We start from the raw sequence: 20402 nt of genomic DNA, 5'->3' as shown, positions 1-20402 counted from the left end.
ACACCGGTCTCTTACTGGAACTGGGCTGCAATTTTTGCTAATTTATTAAAAATTTCCAATTTTAAATTAAATAGGTCACGTGATTTTAAAATACCTTGTTGTTTGGTTACTAGTTATCTGCTTTTTACACATGCTTTCTCATATGAAGGTCACTTCCCATTGGCTTTGTGTGTGTTTTTTTTTTATTCCAATGTGAGTCTTTATTTACAACAGGTAAGCTGCAGTTTAATGCCAGAAAAGCTTCTTCCATAGATCTTGGAAGCCACAAAGTTTGTGATGCTAAAACATTGAATGGCCAATGCAAGCAACTTCAACAGGAGTGGAGGAGTGGCCTAGTGGTTAGGGTGGTGGACTTTGGTCTTGGGGAACTGAGGAACTGAGTTCAATTCCCACTTCAGGCACAGGCAGCTCCTTGTGACTCTGGGCAAGTCACTTAACCCTCCATTGCCCCATGTAAGCCGCATTGAGCCTGCCATGAGTGGGAAAGCGCGGGGTACAAATGTAACAAACAAAACAAATAAACCTTGTTTTCATGTGAACCCAACACAAAGAGGCAAATGATAAACTGGTAGGAAGAAATTGCTTCCATACTTTAACAAACTGGTAATTATAAAAAAAAAAACTAAGAACCTGGAAGATTTCATGGCAGAACGTCAAATTCCACCCTTGTGAAATTTATGAATGTACAGTTCTAGCTCAAAATCTGAGATTGTAATACTGACTACTGCACTGAAATGACAGAAGACATGAAATAAACAAACCATGAGAAGGGATTAACCAGGTGTTTATTGTGAAGACATGGCAGTAAATTAATCCCCAGCTGTTCAAAGCCTAAGCAGACCATCTCAGCAGAAAAGCAGAGGCAGGAATACCGACCTGTGGCCAAAAGTTTTTCGAATACAAGTGGCATATATAACAGCTATCTGCATGGATCTTTCCATGAGAAAATATTACAGCACACTTCATTAATGATGCAGCTGCTGTGTGAAAAATCACAGCAAATGATTCAGCATTTTCTTTTGTGATGTCATCTTTCCTGAATTCAAGAACCTTAAGAATGTGGGAGGATGCAGAAACTGCTTTTGGATCATACCAAGGGCTCTGTCAATGTCATTATTCTGCTCCTTCCACAGCAACAGTAGAAATAGCTTTCACAAAATAAGGGCCTTCTCGCACGTATGCCCGAAGCCTTAGATAGTGCTGGTTTCCAAAGATTTCTGCTATTGATTTAGAATTTACAAGTGCTTTCACCAGTTCAAATTTGGCATCTTTTGAACTCTTGTCAGGATCCACTGTTCTGTCTACAATGTACTCCACGAATCCAGGACTGTCAATCATCAGTCTCTGGGCCCAGGGCTGGTTTGCAATAGCCTGGATAACAGAAATTGAATATTTTTAGGCCGTTACACCTAAATGCCTCAATCACCTACAAAACTAGTTATGAATGTACACTGACCACAAGCCTTCCAGGTGAAGTCAAAATAAGTTAGCCAAAGTTAGTAAAAGATATTCAGTACTTATTAGTTTTGCAGCACACAAAGTTAACTTGACAAAAAACAAAGAAGCTTCTTGACTGATCTTACTGTGAATACTTTCAGAGCTCCACAGTGGAGATCCGGGAAAGGCTGGGTGCTGATATTCTTGAACAGGTCCAGTGGTTGGGTAGACAAAGAAGCAAACCAAGATTCAGTCATCACTAACAGATCTTCTGTATGTTGGTCTGGCTAAACAGGGGACAAAAAGTAGTAGTAAATGCCAGTACCAAGATGTGAAAGAAGTAAAATGACTGGGAGCAGAGGCTCCTCACACAACCTTCTCTCTCTCAGGAAGCAGAGATAAAACATAATATCATCGAGAGAGTTTTGCTCACACATCGAAAGGCCATTTTTATTAAAACAGCAAGCATGCGTTATCTGCTGCAGGTCTCATTTTATGCAATGGGCCCTGTGGTAAATAATGCATGAAACAGTGTTAGCTTGCAGTATTAGTAAATGAGCCATTAAGTGACTTAAAAGGCTGCAGTATTACTGTAGAAAAAATAAGAACCACATGCTGCATGGAGGAATCAAATACCGTTTCCTTTTACCATGTATTTGTTCATACCGTTAACGGTAATATGTAAGCCACATTGAGCCTGCAAATAGGTGGGAAAATGTGGGATACAAATGTAACAAATAAATAAATAAATAAATAACGCAGTTTTTCAAAACCACCCCCATCCCTGTATTTCAATGTAGCATGCTGGTTATTAGTGAAATACACAATTTGCTTACCCTTAATGCTGGTCTACTTACTGGCAGGTAAAGAAGAGAAGATATGGAATCCAAGCATCTAAGCCTCAGCTCTGTGGGGGCACTCATCGCAAGTTGACCTAACTTCTTACAGAGGTTCTGAAATCTGCTCGCTGTAAAACAGATACATCAAGAAAATCTTTCCTTTTCCTTTCAGGATGCAGTCCAGTTAATGATGTACAAACAAAACTATTACACTACAGTGAAGGAAAAAATAATTCTACAAACCTGTTTTGTGTAAAACCTGTTTTCCTTCCACGTTTGATCCCAGAATTCCAAGCGTGTCCACAGCCACTCCTATCATAGTTATGTCCTGACCTTCGGCCATTTCAAAGACTTTATTGATAAATACTGGATACTGTTCACATATCTCTTGGGGACTGTCCACAATAGCCAGATTCCCAAAAAACTTCACCAACCCTGTCACAAGCAATTAAAAAAACACAAAACTAATATGACAACAGTACTTTCTGGAAGATAATTACAAACAAAAGATCACTTAAAATGAAGCTGAATAAAAAGTCAAGTAAGCTGAAACTCTGTAAGAATGTATAATGCTATTATACAGGACAAGCCTTCTAATGCAGAACATTTCCATACATATTTACTTTTGTGGCTAACTGTACATAAGTATTGCCATACTGGGAAAGACCAAAGGTCCATCAAGCCCAGCATCCTGTTTCCAACAGTGGCCAATCCAGGTCACAAATACCTGGCAAGATCCCAAAAAAGTACAAACATTTTATACTGCATATCCGAGAAACAGTGGATTTTCCCCTAGTCCATTTAATAATGGTCTATGGACTTTTACTTTAGGAAGCCGTCCAAACCTTTTAAAACTCCGCTAAGCTAACCGCCTTTACCACATTCTCTGGCAACGAATTCCAGAGTTTAAATACACGTTGAGTGAAGAAAAATCTTCTCTGATTCGTTTTAAATTTATTACATTGTAGCTTCATCGCATGCCCCCTAATCCTAGTATTTTTGGAAAGCGTAAACAGATGCTTCACATCTACCCGTTCAACTCCACTCATTATTTTATAGATCTCTATCATATCTCCCCTCAGCCGCCTTTTCTCCAAGCTGAAGAGCCCTAGCTGCTTTAGTCTTTCCTCATAGGGAAGTTGTCCCATCCCCTTTATCATTTTCGTCACCCTTCTCTGCAACTTTTCTAATTCCACTATATCTTTTTTGAGATGCGGCGACCAGAATTGAACACAATATTCGAGGTGCGGTCGCACCATGGAGCATAAGGCATTATAACATCCTCATTTTTGTTTTCCATTCCTTTCCTAATAATACCTAACATTCTATTTGCTTTCTTAGCCGCAGCAGCACACTGAGCAGAAGGTTTCAACGTATCATCAACGACAACACCTAGATCCCTTTCTTGGTCCGAGACTCCTAACGTGGAACCTTGCATGACGTAGCTATAATTCGGGTTCCTCTTTCCCACATGCATCACTTTGCACTTGCTCACATTAAATGTCATCTGCCATTTAGACGCCCAGTCTCCCAGTCTCGTAAGGTCCTCTTGTAATTTTTCACAATCCTCCCAGTCTCAAAAGCGGCAAAATCGGTATAATCGAAAGCAGCTTTTTTGACAGCATCACCGCTTTCCCGTCGCCTTGCCAGCAAAAGTTCAAGGGGGCGTGTCGGCGGTGTAGCAAAAGCGGGGCTACCAGATGGCCGGCTTTCGCGGATAATGGGAAAAAAAAGAGGCGTTAAGCAGTATTTCGCCGGGTTTACTTGGTCCTTTTATTTTCACGACCAAGCCTCAAAAAGGTGCCCCAACTGACCAGATAACCACTGGAGGGAATGAGGGATGACCTCCCCGTACTCCCCCAGTGGTCACCAACCCCCTCCCACACTAAAAAAATACAAATCAAAACCTTTTTTTTTATCAGCCTCAAATGTCATACCCAGCTCCCTGACAGCAGTATGCAGGTCCCTGGAGCAGTTTTTTTAATGGGTGCAGTGCACTTCAGGCAGGCAGACCAAGGTCTATCCCCCCCACCTGTTACACTTGTGGTGGTAAATGTTAAGCCCTCCAAACCCCCCCCCCCAAAACCCACTCTACCCACATGTAGGTGCCCCCCTTCACCCATAAGGGCTATGGTAATGGTATAGAGTTGTGGGGAGTGGGTTTGGGGGGCCTCAGCACCCAAGGTAAGGGAGCTATGCACCTGGGGGCTTTTTTGGTATTTTTAAAATATTGTTAGTAATGCCCCCAAGGGTGCCCGGTTGGTGTCCTGGCATGTGAGGGGGACCAGTGCACTACAAATGCTGGCTCCTCCCATGACCAAATGCCTTGGATTTCGCCGGTTTTGAGATGGCCGGCATTTTTTTCCATGATCGCTGAAAAACAAAACCAGCGATCTCAAACCCGGCGAACTCTGGCATTTGGCCGGGCTAAACTGTATTATCGAAAAAAAGATGGCCGGCCATCTTTTTCGATAATACGGTTCTGGCCAGCTGTTGCACCGCTGCCAAAATACTTCATTGGCGATCTATTTCGCCAGCGACGTTCGATTATGCCCCTCATAGTGTCATCAGCAAATTTAATTACCTCACTAGTTACTCCCATCTCTAGGTCATTTATAAATATGTTAAAAAGCAGCGGTCCCAGCACAGACCCCTGGGGAACCCTACTAACTACCCTTCTCCAATGAGAATACTGACCATTTAACCCTTCTCTCTGTTTTCTTTTAACCAGATTTTAATCCACAATAGAACACTACCTCCTATCCCATGACTCTCCAATTTCCTCTGGAGTCTTTCATGCGGTACTTTGTCAAACGCCTTCTGAAAATTCAGATACACAATATCAACCGGCTCCCCTTTATCCACCTGTTTGTTCACCCCTTCAAAGAAATGTAGTAGATTCGTGAGGCAAGATTTCCCTTCACTAAATCCATGTTGACTTTGTCTCATTAATCCATGCTAATGAATATGCTCTGTAATTTGTTCTTAATAATAGTCTCTATCATTTTGCCCGGCACCGACATCAGACTCACCGGTCTATAATTTCCCAGATCTCCTCTGGAATCTTTTTTTAAAATCGGCGTTACATTGGCCACCCTCCAATCTTCCGGTAACACACTCAATTTTAAGGATAAATTACATATTACTAACAATAGCTGTTTTTACTCAGTTGTCCTTCAACACATTTCCAAAAGCTGATCAGGAGTTTGACACAGATTAGGGACAAAAAGAGGACTCCAAGTATGCACTAAGTCCACAGTACTGAAAAAATAACTTCTTAATAAAATTAGGTTGTTTTGTTTCTCTTTTCTCTGGTTATTACTCTATATTATTGTGGTTTGTATCCAAGGAACAAAGCTGAAATATATTGAAAAAAGCACATGTACCTAAAGTGACCTTCCAAAAGTACTTCTAAATTCAAGCTAGAAGTTCCTTCCGAGTGTCTCCCTGCCACTTTAACCTTATCATTCAGATATCTTTTATTGTTTGTGATACTGGCTAAATGTGTCTAGAGAAAAACTGTCACAAGCAAGAACCATGTTCTACATTAATAGATATATTTATAAGTCACAGGTCGACAGACATGTTTTCAACTGCCTTTAAAATCACTCCCAAGATATATTTTCTACCTTCTTAATAATCAGCTGTGGCATAGCACTCTGTCTTGCACTGAAGAATGCCATTTAACCAGGACCTTACCAGGTAAATAGAAGCAAGAGAAAGGATCAGAATCTGCACCGATGATCATGTTAGAAATTTTATCGATCACTCCTTGTTGTGCCAGATATTGGCGGCCATGTTGGGTGCAGGCCAGTGCTGTTACCATTTCTGTGCAGGTGACCCTGCAGAAAAACAAAGTAAACTGGAGATACTCACATCACACCTACAAAAATAGCTAAGATCACAGGAAGACAGGCATAAACCATTTACAATCTTCTACACAGCAAAAGGTGCCAGAATACTACCAACTGGGTTTTGCTTCAAGGCAATAAACACACAATTGATAATATTTCTTGTCCAGTTAGGTGAATGATGAACATCATCTCATGCAAGATGTTCTACACAGACTTACCTGACCAGAATATCATCACCTGTGAGCTCATCTATGAGCTGCAATACCAGCCCACTGTTTGTACAGTAATCCAAAGATTCTGCCGACACAGAAGAGATCTTCACAATCAGCTATGATAGCAGAGAAAAAAATCCTAGTGTTAACATTATATGGAATACAATTTCCAACAGCTGAAAGCACACAAAATTCTTATAAAACATGAATGGCAGGATACAAAAAGAATTCAAATAGGTCGTCAAGAAAGGCACCATCTGTCAGATTCTATATATCGTGCCTAGCGTTCTGTGCTGAAATCTAAGCATATTCCATAACGTTTAACTTAATTGGCTTAACAAGCCAATCAGCACCTTAACAGCACTTAACAAGCAATAATGACCATTAATTAGCAATAATTAGAATTTACGCGCATAACTCATTAAGCGTATTCAGTAATGAACTGCACCTAAATTCTAAAGCGCGCAGTTCAAAAGGAGCGTGGCTATGGGCGTGGAAATGTGCATTTCGTGGCCATGCCCAAATTTACGTGCATTGTTACAGAATATGGCCCAGTCCATATAAATCTATGTGCAGGGATTTACACCACGTTTTCATCAGTATAAATGGAAGTGTGTAGTTTTAGGTGCTGAGATATCAACTAAGAGTATTCTACCTGCCGTGCCTAAATCTTATAGAATACGCTTAGGTGGAAATGTTTTCTGCATGGATTTTTTAATGCGCCATATATAGATAGAATCTGGCCCCATGTGACTAAAACTGAGTGGCAATGAACAGTAGCAATACTCAACTTCTGTCATTATGAACCACACAGTCAGTTGAGTTTTAAATTCACTCATGTTCTTTTGTTACATTTTATTATTTTAAAATACTGCCATTTTTTTCTCTTATGTTTACAAGAACAATGCCTCAGGCACTGAAGAACTAGATACCAACTAATAAAGAGCTTGTTTTGTACAGATTCTGTTACACACACCCACAACAGAAAGCTGCTGCAAATCAAGGTATTCACTGCCATATCTGCTTTCCACTGTTAGAGCTCAGTACCATAAGGATTGAGCACTGCCTGCTTATTTCTGAATTCAGGTCTCCTCACACTACAAGCAAACATGAGCAGCGCCTTTCTGCAACATGGTAACGTTTATCAATATATACCTAGCAGATAGAAGTACACAGCTCATGAAAGGAAACCAGCCCTTACTAACTCCATCAGTAGTGAAGTAATTGTGTTATGGTGACACCAAACACATCACATACCATGAGCCGTCTCCAATATGTTTAACTTAAAAATTCTGTACCTATCACATCAGTTGTCAACTACTGTTAGAAAAACTTATCTGAAGAAGCAAAATGGAGCTATGTTATATGTCTGGAGAATGTTTGCATCCTTCATGAAAGCAATCTAACAGAGGCAACAGGGGCAGGAGATGAGATTCACCACACAGCTTTCAATTCTGTAAAATTCTTCTCCCATTTAAAGCCAAAGAGAGTATGATTTTCACATCCTTTATAATAGAATATTGAGCGTTATCCCACAGTGATAAATTGTTGTGTATAAATTGTTTGCACATCTCCAAATTTCACTGAATAAAAGGCTACTCTGAACAAATCAAGCTAAACTCAATCTTGCCTGGCACAGCCTGTAGAGCAAATACAACAGCCATTTTGGGTCAAATGTACTAAAGGGTGTATAATTTTGAGTCTCTGGGGAATTCACTTAGCACATGAAGTACTTTGTATCTACCATAGCACGCTGACTATTGTCACCGAGTTCCAATTCAGTACACTAATGGTATCACTTGTTTTGCAACTGAAAGTAAAGTATGTGTACATAACTTCTCTTACCTCATATACCCGGTACCGCACAATATCACTTATTGCCATGACATTCTTCAAATCAATTAGCAAATTGCTGAGAAACAAAGAATCCAGTCCAGCTCTGGTCTGGGCTATTTTTGCAAGTGCTTCTATTGCCTAGAGAGAGAGAGAGAAAAGAGACCACAATAAGACGCTAAACAAAGAAAAATCACAAAGAAACAAATTCACTAAAATATTCTAAACTAATGTGAAACTTCTAAAAAAAAAAAACTGTTACATTCTGTGAGAGGGTAGGTGAAAGGGGATCCGGGAAGGCACGCAGAAGGGGGGTGCAGGCAGCCGGGGAACCCCAACGGGGCACACTTCATGTGCACAACACCCACATTCAGAAAGCTGGGCTACCGGAGGCAGAGAGGTTGGCCGGGTTAAGGAAGAAGAGGAGGAACTACCCGTCCCAGAATCCCTCTCTTCCCCACCCGGCTGTGCAAGAGTTAGGGGAGGAGATAGAAGATTGGGAAATGGTCTCTGAGGAAGGTGATGAGGGCCAGCTGGAGAGGTTGGGGCGGGGGAAGTTGAAGAGGAGGATAAAATGGAGGTTACTGAAGGAGTAGAGGAGGAACAGATGGAGATTGGAGCTCTGGCTGAAACCCGAAAAGCTGCTGTAAGAGGGTGGCTAGCTGTGCCTTGGAGAGACTGGTGGAAGACCAGAGGAGAGAGACTGAGGCGCTGGGGGAGATCTCTACTAAAGAGGAAACAGGTGCAGCCCCTGGGAGAGAAAGAGGGCTGGGCACAATTGAAACCCCAGTCTGAACCAGGTGGGACCAAAGCTGTGAACCTGTGCTGTAAGAAAGACTGTGTAAACTGTTTCATACTGGAAAGGTCTGGGCCTGCAACCTACCAAGCTATTGTGTTTTCTTTCTGATAATGTACTGTTCCCTAAAAGAAGTAATTTTGGCTAAAGTGAAGTTATATGGACTGTTTAAACCCTGAATGAGACTTTGGCAGCAAACCTTAACAACCTGGGAGTAAGGTGTTTTCCTTTTGTGTCTATGCTGAATGGAAGCAAGAAAATAAAGTTTTTTTTTCTATAAACGTTTTGCCTTGATTGAGCCTCTGTGGAAACAACAGAGAGAGGAGGAAGTCCTGCAAGCTCTCAGGGGGTCTGATGCTGAGTTCCCAGAACAGGCCAAGGTGGTGTGGAGCGAGGCAACAGTCGGATGAAGAAGGAAGCTAAGCAGGGTCGAGCCCAGCTGGGTCCTGGAAGGGGGACCCAGCTACAAATCGTTCTAGAAATTGTGACCACTTATGACGGCCTGTTTACTTCAGAATTGCAGTTAGTCTGGTCTGCCCTGCTCCCTTAGAACTGGCAGTTTTAGTTTCCATAGTGGTCTGTTCAGCTTCAGATACAACAAAGACTTGGAATGGAGAAAAATAGTAAAATAACAATAATAATTTGGAAAAAAAAAAAGAAAAGAATACTTCAAAGAAGAATAAGCAGCAAGGTTTAACTATCAGCAAGTTTCTACTACATTTTCCTTATTGTAACTAACATCAACATTACATCCTCCTGTTCTCTGTAGCACTAGCTTGCAGACTTTACCTCTTTGGCTACTGATATTTTCTCTCCTCCAACACAAAGGATAATTTGCTTCAGTAACTCAAGATTATTAAGAATCTCTGTAACAGCTTCTGAATTTTCAACAATCCTTCCAACCTTAAAAAAGTAATACATTATAATGTTAATACAAATCTATAGCTATAGTATTACTCATTTAACAATAACACAACTTTCTGCACTCTTGAAGTCTTATCCAGTACCCAGTTTCCATTATTGCATAATGAAATGAGAACTTCAGAGGGCCTAATTAAAACCCTGCATACAGCTGAATGGAATTTTAATCAAGAGTGTAAAGGGTCATGAATTTGAGGTACCGCTTTTCTGTGGTACAACCAAAGCAATTTACATTTATTACATGCAGGTACTTTCTCTGTCCCTAGAGGGCTCACAATGTTTTTTGGATGCCACTCTGAAATATTTGCTTTCTACGGCCCTTTTGGTCTTTATTCAATGGGTTACTTCAGGTATTAATGATTTGTAACAACTAGGATCTCTTCCTTTGGATATGGGTAAAATTATTCTAACACCGATATCCAAGGGCTCTGATCTACATCTTATTTTACCTTCAAACTTTTGTCCGATTGCCAGTATCCCTTTCTTTACTAAGCTCACAGAATCTTACATGAGTCGACTGTTTACTGATTATTTGAACAAATTTTCATGTCTGCATACGTCTCTATTTGGTTTCAGACCAGGTCACAGCACAGAAGCTTTTCTTTTAGTACTGACTTCTTATGTTAGAAAGCAACCGAGTCTGTGGAAACAAACAGTACTGCTACAATTTGACATATCTGCCGCGTTTGGTGAGGTGGATCACAAATTGTTACTGGAGAGGTTAATTGGGATAGGCATTGGGGGCCCTGTGCTGAAGTGGCTTCAGGAGTTTTTAACATATAGGAGTTATAAAGTTAGCATGGATCATGTTTCTTCTCAATTTTGATTTCCAGAATGTAGGGTACACCTCAAGGCTCTCCTTTATCCCCTCTTCTTTTTAACTTCTTCAAGGCTTCTTTAGGTTTTGTCACGACCGCCTGAGGTTACCCTGCAGCCACTTAGAGGGATTATCCCCAGCACTGCTCAGGTCCACCTGCTGCTTGTGCTCTACACTAGCACCCTCCTCCCACCGACTGGGTCACAACCACCTCTGGGCAAGTCTCCCACTCTACAATTATCCCCAGTGATTTCTAGCTTACTGGGGCCACACTCCCAGTGGTCCCACAGTTCCCAGAAAGCACTCACAAACCCAACATACAAACTACTAGGATTCTTTATCAGTCTAGACAGAGAGGCAACAAACTAAATTGTTTATTGTCTTAAAAAACTGAACAATGAACAAAAAAAAAGTGCAATCAGCAAACAATAACAGGTAACTGAAATATGGATCAATTATAACACTAAACATTTGTTTAGTTCCTAGAAAGTACCTGGGGAGATCAGGGCATATAGCTCTTCACCAGTTATCAAATATAACTATTTTTTACAGGGCTTCAGCAAAGAGCTCTCTCTCTCTCTTCTCCTGGGCTGAAACTGGAGTAAATGCCAGCAACTACTGGATAACTTCAAACTCCAGGCCAATCAGAGCTCAGTCAACAAGTTTTAAAAGTATACTGCCCACAGTACTGTAGATTCACTTCTTCATCGAGTGAAACTAAAAGAGGGCATTCACTTTTCTATAACAGCTGTAACATAAAACATGCGCCACCTGCTGGCCAAACTAGAGAAATGCACTTCAAGGTTTAATAAAGTAGATTTTACAGGTTTAAAACACACTGTTCTGTCATAGGTAGTATTCAGTTGAATTCAGATGAGATGTTATATTATGCAGACATTATCCTGCTGCTAGTACCTACGTCTGTTAATCTGCAAGATACGGCGGATAGAGTTTCTCTTTGCATGGAAAAGATCCAGCACTGGGCCTTAGAAAATATGTTGAAACTTAATTCTAATAAAACTAAAAATCCTTTGGTTCAGTAGTTCTGAATTTATTGTGCCTAAGCAGATAGATCTTATTTTGTGATAGAACAATCTGGTCGAAGATAAAGCCAGAGACCTTAGAGTGATATAAGGCTCCTCTCTGACTTTTGACCTTCAAATTAACCAGCTTTGGAGAAAGACAATTTTTAAATTGAGGCAATTAAGATTGATCAAAATATGATCTTATAAATCTGCTTTTGCTTTATTAGTCCAGATGCTGGTTCTTCCACATCTGGATTATTGTAATGCTCGTTATTTGGGATTATTGGCCAAACGTTCAAGGAAATTGCAACTTTGAAAATACATCTATTAGGCTGATTTTCAATCTTGGAAAATTTGATAACATTTCATCTTATAGATTAGCATTACATTGGTTCCCAATGCAGCAGAGAATTTTGTTTAAATCAGCTTGTATAGTGTTCTAGGCTATTTACGGTCTTTTATTGTCTTTAGTAACAGATCTAGTTTGCTTTCCTATGGGTAGGTTTTCAATGTGATTCCATAGCTTGCTGATATTATGACCTATGGCTTTGAAGGGGATCTGGTTTTTTAAAATAGTTGAAACCATTTTCTCCAACTTTATGATTCCTTATTGAAATCCTCTCCCTGTTGATATGTGAACTGTTTCCAATTATCTGTCTTTTCATAAAAGACTTAAGACCCTTTTGTTTGCTTAATGTCTACTATAGATGATTTAATTTTAGTTGATTAGTGAGCCTTATTTGTTTATATAATGTATTTTATCATTGGGTTTATTACAGCTTGATTGTATGTTTTATAAGATGTAAACTGCTCTGGACCCTTTTTGGGGAGTGTCACAGTATATAAGAAATGTATCAATATTGATATATATTTGATACACCACCTTTCTGTGGTTACAATCAAAGAGGTTTACGTGTTTTATACAGGTACCTACTTTGTACCTGGGGGCAATGGAGGATTAAGTGACTTGCCCAGAGTCACAAGGAAATGCAGTGGAAATTGAACCCAGGTCCCCAGATTCTCAACCCACTGTACTAATAAGTTGGCTACTCCTCCATCAGACCAATGAGCAGATTTGGCCTTTTCCAGAGTGCAATTCAAAGTTGTGGTCAAAGTCTGATTCAGGCCTGCTGGTTAACAGAAAAATCAAGTATTCTTTTTGAGGAATTTCAAATTTTTACCACACCTCTCTACTGATAAGTTACAAATCAAAACATTCAGGTTTTAGGAACTATTTTCTAAAGGTGTTTTCTCATTGTGTTTCAATGAGGAGAGACCTTGCTACATCTGGCCCTAGGTTTATGGAAATATTCCTTTGAAAAAAAAGTTTTAATATTCCAAAGAAGTGCTTACAAACTATTTTATATGAAAAACACTACTTGGTATCAAAACTCCTCCCTTAAAAACCTCTACAGAGAAGAACATAAAGCCTAAGATGTTTGCCCATTTTTATCCTGTTTTCAGGAATATTATCATGATCTAATTATGAGTCAATATAAACTCATTTAGAAGAAAGCCCAAGGTTAATGATAAAGGATTTCCAATCACATTTCAAGGCCGCTCTCTTTTTTTCAGCTCATCTTCATTTATTACACAGACAAAAACAGCCAGGAGCGGGCTTGTTCTATTAAAGTAACAAAGAGAAAGAGTTAAGGTCTTTGGGCTTACCTGAGATATAGTAAGAATTTTTACAGCATCATCAGGATGAAAAAGACCCCTCTGGAGTTCATCTCTGAATTTTCGGGCCACATGAACTGGCTCCAAAGCCTGAAGGACCCGTTCCAAAATAGTGACACACAAAGCAACTTGTTCTCTGCACATAGGAAAAGACAGAATCAAGGTAAAATTTGATATTGTGAAATCAGGAAAATGACAGTTGTGTGAAGGTTACTTGATTTCACAGACTTTAGTAAACACAAGAAAACTGAGATTATAAAGTTCCATCTAATCCATCATTTCAGGAATTGCACAGACTCAAAATCACTGCAACCCATTTCTCTAATTTTATTATACCAAAACAGAATAACCCTTTCTAGAATATACCATGCTATTATTTAAGTCCTGCTCATGCAAGACATGGCTGGCTTCATATACTGCAAAAAAAAAAAAAAAAACTCATTAATTACAGCACAAATTATATGTTTAGCATTTTCCAACACTATTATAAAAAGAGCTTATATTACATTAAATTTGTCTGTAAAAATGCAATAATTCCTGTGCACCAATGGAGGTCAAATTTGAATGGGGAGGAGAAGAAGACTGACATATAACCTAGTAAGAATGATCTTGGTGCAATACAGGAAAGGACATTTTTTACATTTGCAGATGATGGATTTGGAGTGTATGTCATGATTTATCCTCATTTAATTGTTGCTCTTTCACAAGAGCACTACTGCAGTTATAAAGCAGAAAAGGGCTATTTGTTTTATAAGACATGTTTGCATCACTCTTCCTCACCTAATTTATCAAACTAGAATTGTGTATCAACTTAAAAGAACATTTTATGTAAACAAATCTACAGAAGTCAAGAAGTATAAAATCAACTACTATACTACAAAATATATATCCATTCTTCACCATAGATACACTCCATATTGCAAATATCTTATGCCCCTACTTCCTAAATCTCAAATATACTCCTTTATCTACCCACAGGATGCATGTAAGACCATTGGGCTCATTTTCGAAAGGGAAGGGTTCCCATCTTTTGACACAAATCGGGAGATGGGCGTCCTTCTCCCAGGGTCGCCCAAATCGGCATAATCGAAAGCCAATTTTGGGCACCCTCAACTGCTTTCCGTCCCGGGGATGACCAAAGCTCCCGGGGGGCGTGTCGGAAGCATACTGAAGGCGGTACTGGGGTGTACTTAACACATGGGCGTCCTCGGCCGATAATGGAAAAAAGAAGGGCGTCCCTGACGAACACTTGGCCGACTTTACTTGATCCTTTATTTTTACGACCAAGCCACAAAAATGTGCCCTAAATGACCAGATGACCACCGGAGGGAATCGGGGATGACCTCCCCCTACTCCCCCAGTGGTCACAAACCCCCTCCCAGCCTAAAAACAAAAATGTTAAAATATTTTTCCCAGCCTCTTTGCCAGCCTCAAATATCATACCCAGCTCCATGACAGCAGTATGCAGGTCCCTGGAGCAGTTTTAGTGAGTACTGCAGTGCACTTCAGGCAGGCGGACCGAGGCCCATCTCCCCTACCTGTTAAACTTGCGGTGGTAAATGTGAGCCCTCCAAAACCCATCAGAAACCCACTGTACCCACATGTAGGTGCCCCCCTTCATCCCTAAGGGCTATGGTAGTGGTGTACAGTTGTGGGGGGGGGGGGGGGGTTGGGGGGGCTCAGCACACAAGGTAAGGGAGCTATGCACCTGGGAGCTTTTTCTGAAATCCACTGCAGTGCCCCCTAGGTTGCCCGGTTGGTGTCCTGGCATGTCAGGGGGACCAGTGGACTACGAATGCTGGCTCCTCCCACGACCAAAGGGCTTGAATTTGGTCGTTTCTGAGATGGGCATCCTCGGGTTCCATTATCGCCGAAAATCAGGGACGACCATCTCTAGGGACGACCATCTCTAAGGTCAACCCAAATGTGGAGATTTGGGCGTCCCCGACCGTATTATCGAAATGAAAGATGGCCGCCCATCTTGTTTCAATAATACGGGTTTCCCCAACCGTTCGCGGGGACGTCCTACAAGGACGCCCTCAGGAAAGTTTGGGCGCCCTGTTCGATTATGCCCCTCCACGTATCAAAAAACAAGTTTCTTTTGGACAATTTTATATGTGTACCCTAATTACTTTTACTTAGGGGTTCTTTTACTAAGCTGTGGTAAAAAGTGGCCTTAGCACACCCTTATGTGGACTTTTCCTGTGTGCTATGGCCATTCTTACTACAGCTGGAAAATGGCCAATTTTACTTTTTCCAAATTAATGACCATGTACTAATGTTGCTATTAATGCATAGCCATTAACAAAAATTAGCTTGCGTGTGTACATTCGGCTTTTAGCATAGGACGCCTCAGCGCGTCTCATGGTAAGCACGCGCTAGCACTTACTGCAGCTTAGTAAAAGGAGCCCTTAATGTTTTGTTTTATTCAGTCATGTATTTTGTGTGTTTTGTTTTAATTTGAATAGTATTTTTGATCCTCTACTTATTGCTCTGAGTTTTTATGAAGATTCATCACGTTGTTAAACTAATACAAAAACCACTGAAGTCTACAAAAACAAGGTTAATCTAATGCGCCATTTAAAGTTATAGAAAAAGGGTACTTTTAACTAGGTGGATATTTTAAATAGATAAACCCTATAGAGAACTGCTAGGAGTTACAGTGCAGCAGTTCAAAGAAGCAGTGTGCAGGTCTGCAATTCTGAATTTCTTCTCAGTCAGTATACTGCTCTTGCACCTCATGTCCATAAGGCTGGTAACTGGGCTGCTGCAAGCAAAATTCAGAATGGGGAGTGAGCACTCCAGAACCTAAATTCTGTCCTGACCAGCCCAAGCACTGCACCATCATCATCTTGGGGCACACCAAACATCCACATAGCTCACTGTACCCATCTCATTAAGGCCAGTGAACATGTGTAGCTGGTGTCTATATGAAGCAGGAGGAAGGAATATGTTGAGTGCTAGGCTACAGGACCACAGAAAGCAGCTCATTATCACTATTGGGGCAAACTGCTTCAAGGTCCAGTCGATCAGCCAAGCCTCAATGGCAAACAAGCAATAAATAAATAAACCAGCCCAACAGATTATTTAATGAATTTGATCTCTGCATTCAACTATCAGTACCAGCAGGTCCTGCTTCCACTGGCAGCTGTCGTAGACAGCCAAACTAATTAAGCACATTGTTAATAAATTTGCAAAGCCATTCCACTATTCAAAGGCGAAAATGGTGGTGCAAAACAGACACAAACAATTAACCGGCTACAAATTCTATACTTCTGATTATCAATAGAAATCAAACAAAATAAAACATGGAAAAGAAAATAAGATGATACCTTTTTTATTGGACATAACTTAATACATTTCTTGATTAGCTTTCGAAGGTTGCCCTTCTTCGTCAGATCGGAAATAAGCAAATGTCCTAGCTGACAGTGTATATAAGTGAAAACATTCAAGCATTACTATGACAGTCTGACAGGGTGGGAGGATCCCACCCTGTCAGACTGTCATAGCAATGCTTGAATGTTTTTCACTTATATACACTGTCAGCTAGCACATTTGCTTATTTCCGATCTGACGAAGAAGGGCAACCTTCGAAAGCTAATCAAGAAATGTATTAAGTTATGTCCAATAAAAAAAGGTATCATCTTATTTTCTTTTCCATGTTTTATTTTGTTTGATTTCTATTGATAACCTTAAGAGTGGACTAACACGGCTACCACACTCCTATACTTCTGATGAAATAAAGTTTTTACTCGAACAACAAGCACAACATTTTCCAGAAGACTGCTCTCATTGAACATAAATAAATATAAAAAATTTAGCAACAGTACCAAAGCTCTCAGTCACTGGATTTCTCCTAGAACCCTCCCATGGCTTGTGCATGGCATGGGTGTCACTGAGATGGATTAACAGCTTGTGCTATATACATTGTCAGCGCCACTCTTCCAATGCAGAAAGAATGAAATTTCTACAGCACCCACTCTCCTTGCTGCACTGTCCCCTTCCCCCAAACACCCTAAGGGAACTGTAGAGCTACTTGTGGTTCTAGCTTAGTACATCTACAGACTTCAGGTGAGGTAGGGCAGTGGTTTTCAACCTAGTCATAAGAATGTAAGAGTTGCCATACTGGGACAGACCCAAGGTCCATTAAACCCAGTATCCTGTTTCCAACAGTGGCCAATCCAGGTCACAGGTACCTGGCAAGATCCCAAAACAGTAAAACAGATTTTATGATGTTTATCCTAGAAATAAGCAGTGGATTTTCCCCGTCCATCTTAATAATAGCTTATAGACTTTTCTTTTTGGAAATTATCCAACCTTTATTTACACCCTAACTGCTTTTACCAACTTCTCTGGGCATTCAGCCCTATCAGCAGTACTGTTTAACTTATTCATGGTGTCACTGGGAAATGTCTTTCAAGACTTACACATCTCGTATAGAATATACGAGGACAACGCCCAATTCTTTACCTCTATCACAAAGCAAAAGGACTTATCATTATGACTAAAGCGCATTTTTGACCACATTACTGACTGGATGAAACAGGCAAAAATGGCTCTAAACACTGCAATGACAGAAATAATTTACACTGGTTAGACCCCTGACTCATTCCTACCAACAATATCTGAATATCAAGGTGAGAAAGTGATCATGAAGTCCTATGTCTATTGCCTGGAAGTTTTCCTAGACACCAACCTGACAATGCAAAAACATATAGACCATGTGGTTTCAGCATCGTTCTTTCAACTACACGTACTGAGCAAGTTGAAAGACATGGTGATACCATATGACTTCCGAATGATTGTACAGAGCCTAATACTGACTAAAATTGACTACTGTAACTCTTTCTTTCTGGGTATATCAGCATCCTGAATGCAAGCTCTACAGATCATCCAAAACGCAGCCGCATGATTGATCGATGGAATACCAAAATCCATGCACATCAAGCCAATACTAAAGAAACTGCATTGACTTCCCGTACAGTACAGAGTGCAGTTCAAGACTCTTGTACTGATGCATCAACGCATATTTGGCACAGTCCTGGCCTACTTCTGAAACATTATGTCATCATATAAACCGAAACGAGCACTAAGATCTAAGACGTCACATCAACTGTCTACTTGCCTTCATCACTGCCCCATCCTTGTGGAACGCCCTACCGGGATACCCAAGAGCATATGAACACACTTAACAATTCAAGCAGTTACTAAAAATGCATCTGTTTGTGAAACCTTTCCAACCATAGGAGGGCCAATTTAGTTAACTCTTTCCCTAGTTCTGTGGTTCTTGTCAATCAAACCCAGCACCCATTCTACTGATCATGCTTCCTCACCACATAATCACAACTGCAACTCATCAAAGACTCTATTTGTGACCACATGTCCATATAAGTGAATTCTATTTATATGACACAGGCGACTAGGTGTCCTCTCCATATAATTGTAACTACCACCCAGCTAAAACTATGTATGTGATGATTGTCAAAGTCTATGTATGTGAATACAGTTACCCGCCTTGGATAAAAGTGAGATATAAATGTATTAAATAAATTCCAGAGTTTAATTACATATTTAGTGAAGAAATATTTTCAATGATTGTTTTAAATTTACTACTTAGTAGCGTCATTGCACGCCCCCTAGTCCTAGTGTTGTTGGAATGCGTAAACAAGCCATTCACATCTACCTGTTCACTCTAGTCTGTATTTTATAGACCTCTATAACCTGAGGTCTATAGACCTCAGTTGTCTTTTCTCCAAGCTGAAGGGCCCTAGCCACTTTAGTCTTTCCTCATAGAGAAGCCATCCCATCCCCTTTATCATTTTCATCACCCTTCTCTGCACCTTTTCTAATTCTGCTATATCTTTTTTTGAGATGTAGTCGCACCATGGAGTGATACAAAGGCACTATAACACTCTCATTCTTGTTTCCATTCCTGGAGGTCTACACTTGTTTACAGGAGATCTACAGTGAACATGCATGCACCGTATGCAAATCTGATTTATGCAAGTCATGCAGCTATCCTAAAACTTAGACTGGCTGTGAGATCACCATGACTAAGCTGAGAAACATAGCCAAGGGCAGCAAAAGCAGCCTAACGCTTATCATTTAAGATATTTTGCCATCTCTAGACCCCGGAATTGTCTTGTGCCTTCTCCAATACCTACTGCAATGGACTGAGGCCAGGAGAAGCAAGGATCAACTTCCACTTCCCCCAACTGACATTAACCCTCTCCCCGAACAACCCGCAAGCCGGTCCTCTCACCCGTCGCCATCGTTCAGCAGGGAGAAGATGCGGGCCAGGCTGAGCACCGGAGCGGTCTCCCTCAGGCTGCTCAGTGGCAACGCCAGTACGGCCGTCTTTAACGCCCGGAGCTCCTCCAACCCCGAGGCTGTCAAGAGCAACTCCTCCACTACTACCACCGCCGCCATCACCGCCCCAGAGCCTCAGCTTCGACCTGCCTTCCGTCCACCTGCAGCCAGTCAAGCTAGACTTCCGCCGTTACCACAGCAACCCCCGGCAGCACTGGGAGACTCTTTTTTTTTAATCTACAAACTTTATTTGAACATGGAGTATGAACAGGAAGATGTCTGGTGGTCCAGATGAAGGAGGTTTTAATATGACAGGAGACGACATGAACGACCTATCTGGACCATTCTGTCGGCTGAAGCCAGTAGGCGGAGCTTGCCGCCATATTGAGTGACCCAAGACATTCGCAGGTGGTATTGAAAACAATAACAGACTTGTGAGAATTATATTATTTTATTAAACCTCCTTGTTTTTGCATTCTTTCTGTTAGGAGGGGATGGGGGGGGGGGGTTTCCAGGGGTCTGTGAAGGGGGGAGGATTATATATTCAAAATGTTTTTTTCTCATTGCTGAAGAGCTTGCTTTTTATTTTCAGTTCTGTATCCTGGAGTTCAGTGCTGCGCTATGTGCCTCTATTTTTGCTTCTGATGACCCTAAAGATATTTATACAAAAGCAATAGCAAAT

General features: G+C 40.8%; 1 protein-coding gene across 1 annotated transcript; it reads right to left on the bottom strand.

Annotated features, from left to right (window-relative positions):
* Positions 1 to 767: 767 nt before the first annotated feature.
* Positions 768 to 20056, bottom strand: PSMD5 (proteasome 26S subunit, non-ATPase 5). Its single transcript, XM_030207582.1, has 10 exons — positions 19674 to 20056; positions 13403 to 13547; positions 9761 to 9874; positions 8188 to 8316; positions 6349 to 6458; positions 5976 to 6118; positions 2520 to 2711; positions 2295 to 2404; positions 1584 to 1724; positions 768 to 1371 (listed from the first exon to the last, which is right to left on the bottom strand). Exons 1-10 carry the CDS (start codon positions 19838 to 19840, stop codon positions 1114 to 1116), a joined length of 1509 nt encoding a protein of 502 aa, XP_030063442.1. The 5' UTR covers positions 19841 to 20056; the 3' UTR covers positions 768 to 1113.
* Between the last annotated feature and the right edge of the window lie 346 nt (positions 20057 to 20402).

The sequence above is a fragment of the Microcaecilia unicolor genome, chromosome 6 (assembly GCF_901765095.1).
Source record: "Microcaecilia unicolor chromosome 6, aMicUni1.1, whole genome shotgun sequence".
Taxonomy (NCBI): Eukaryota; Metazoa; Chordata; class Amphibia; order Gymnophiona; family Siphonopidae; genus Microcaecilia; species Microcaecilia unicolor.
Note: the sequence above shows the minus strand (reverse complement) of the source record. Positions and strands in the feature narration are given on the sequence as shown.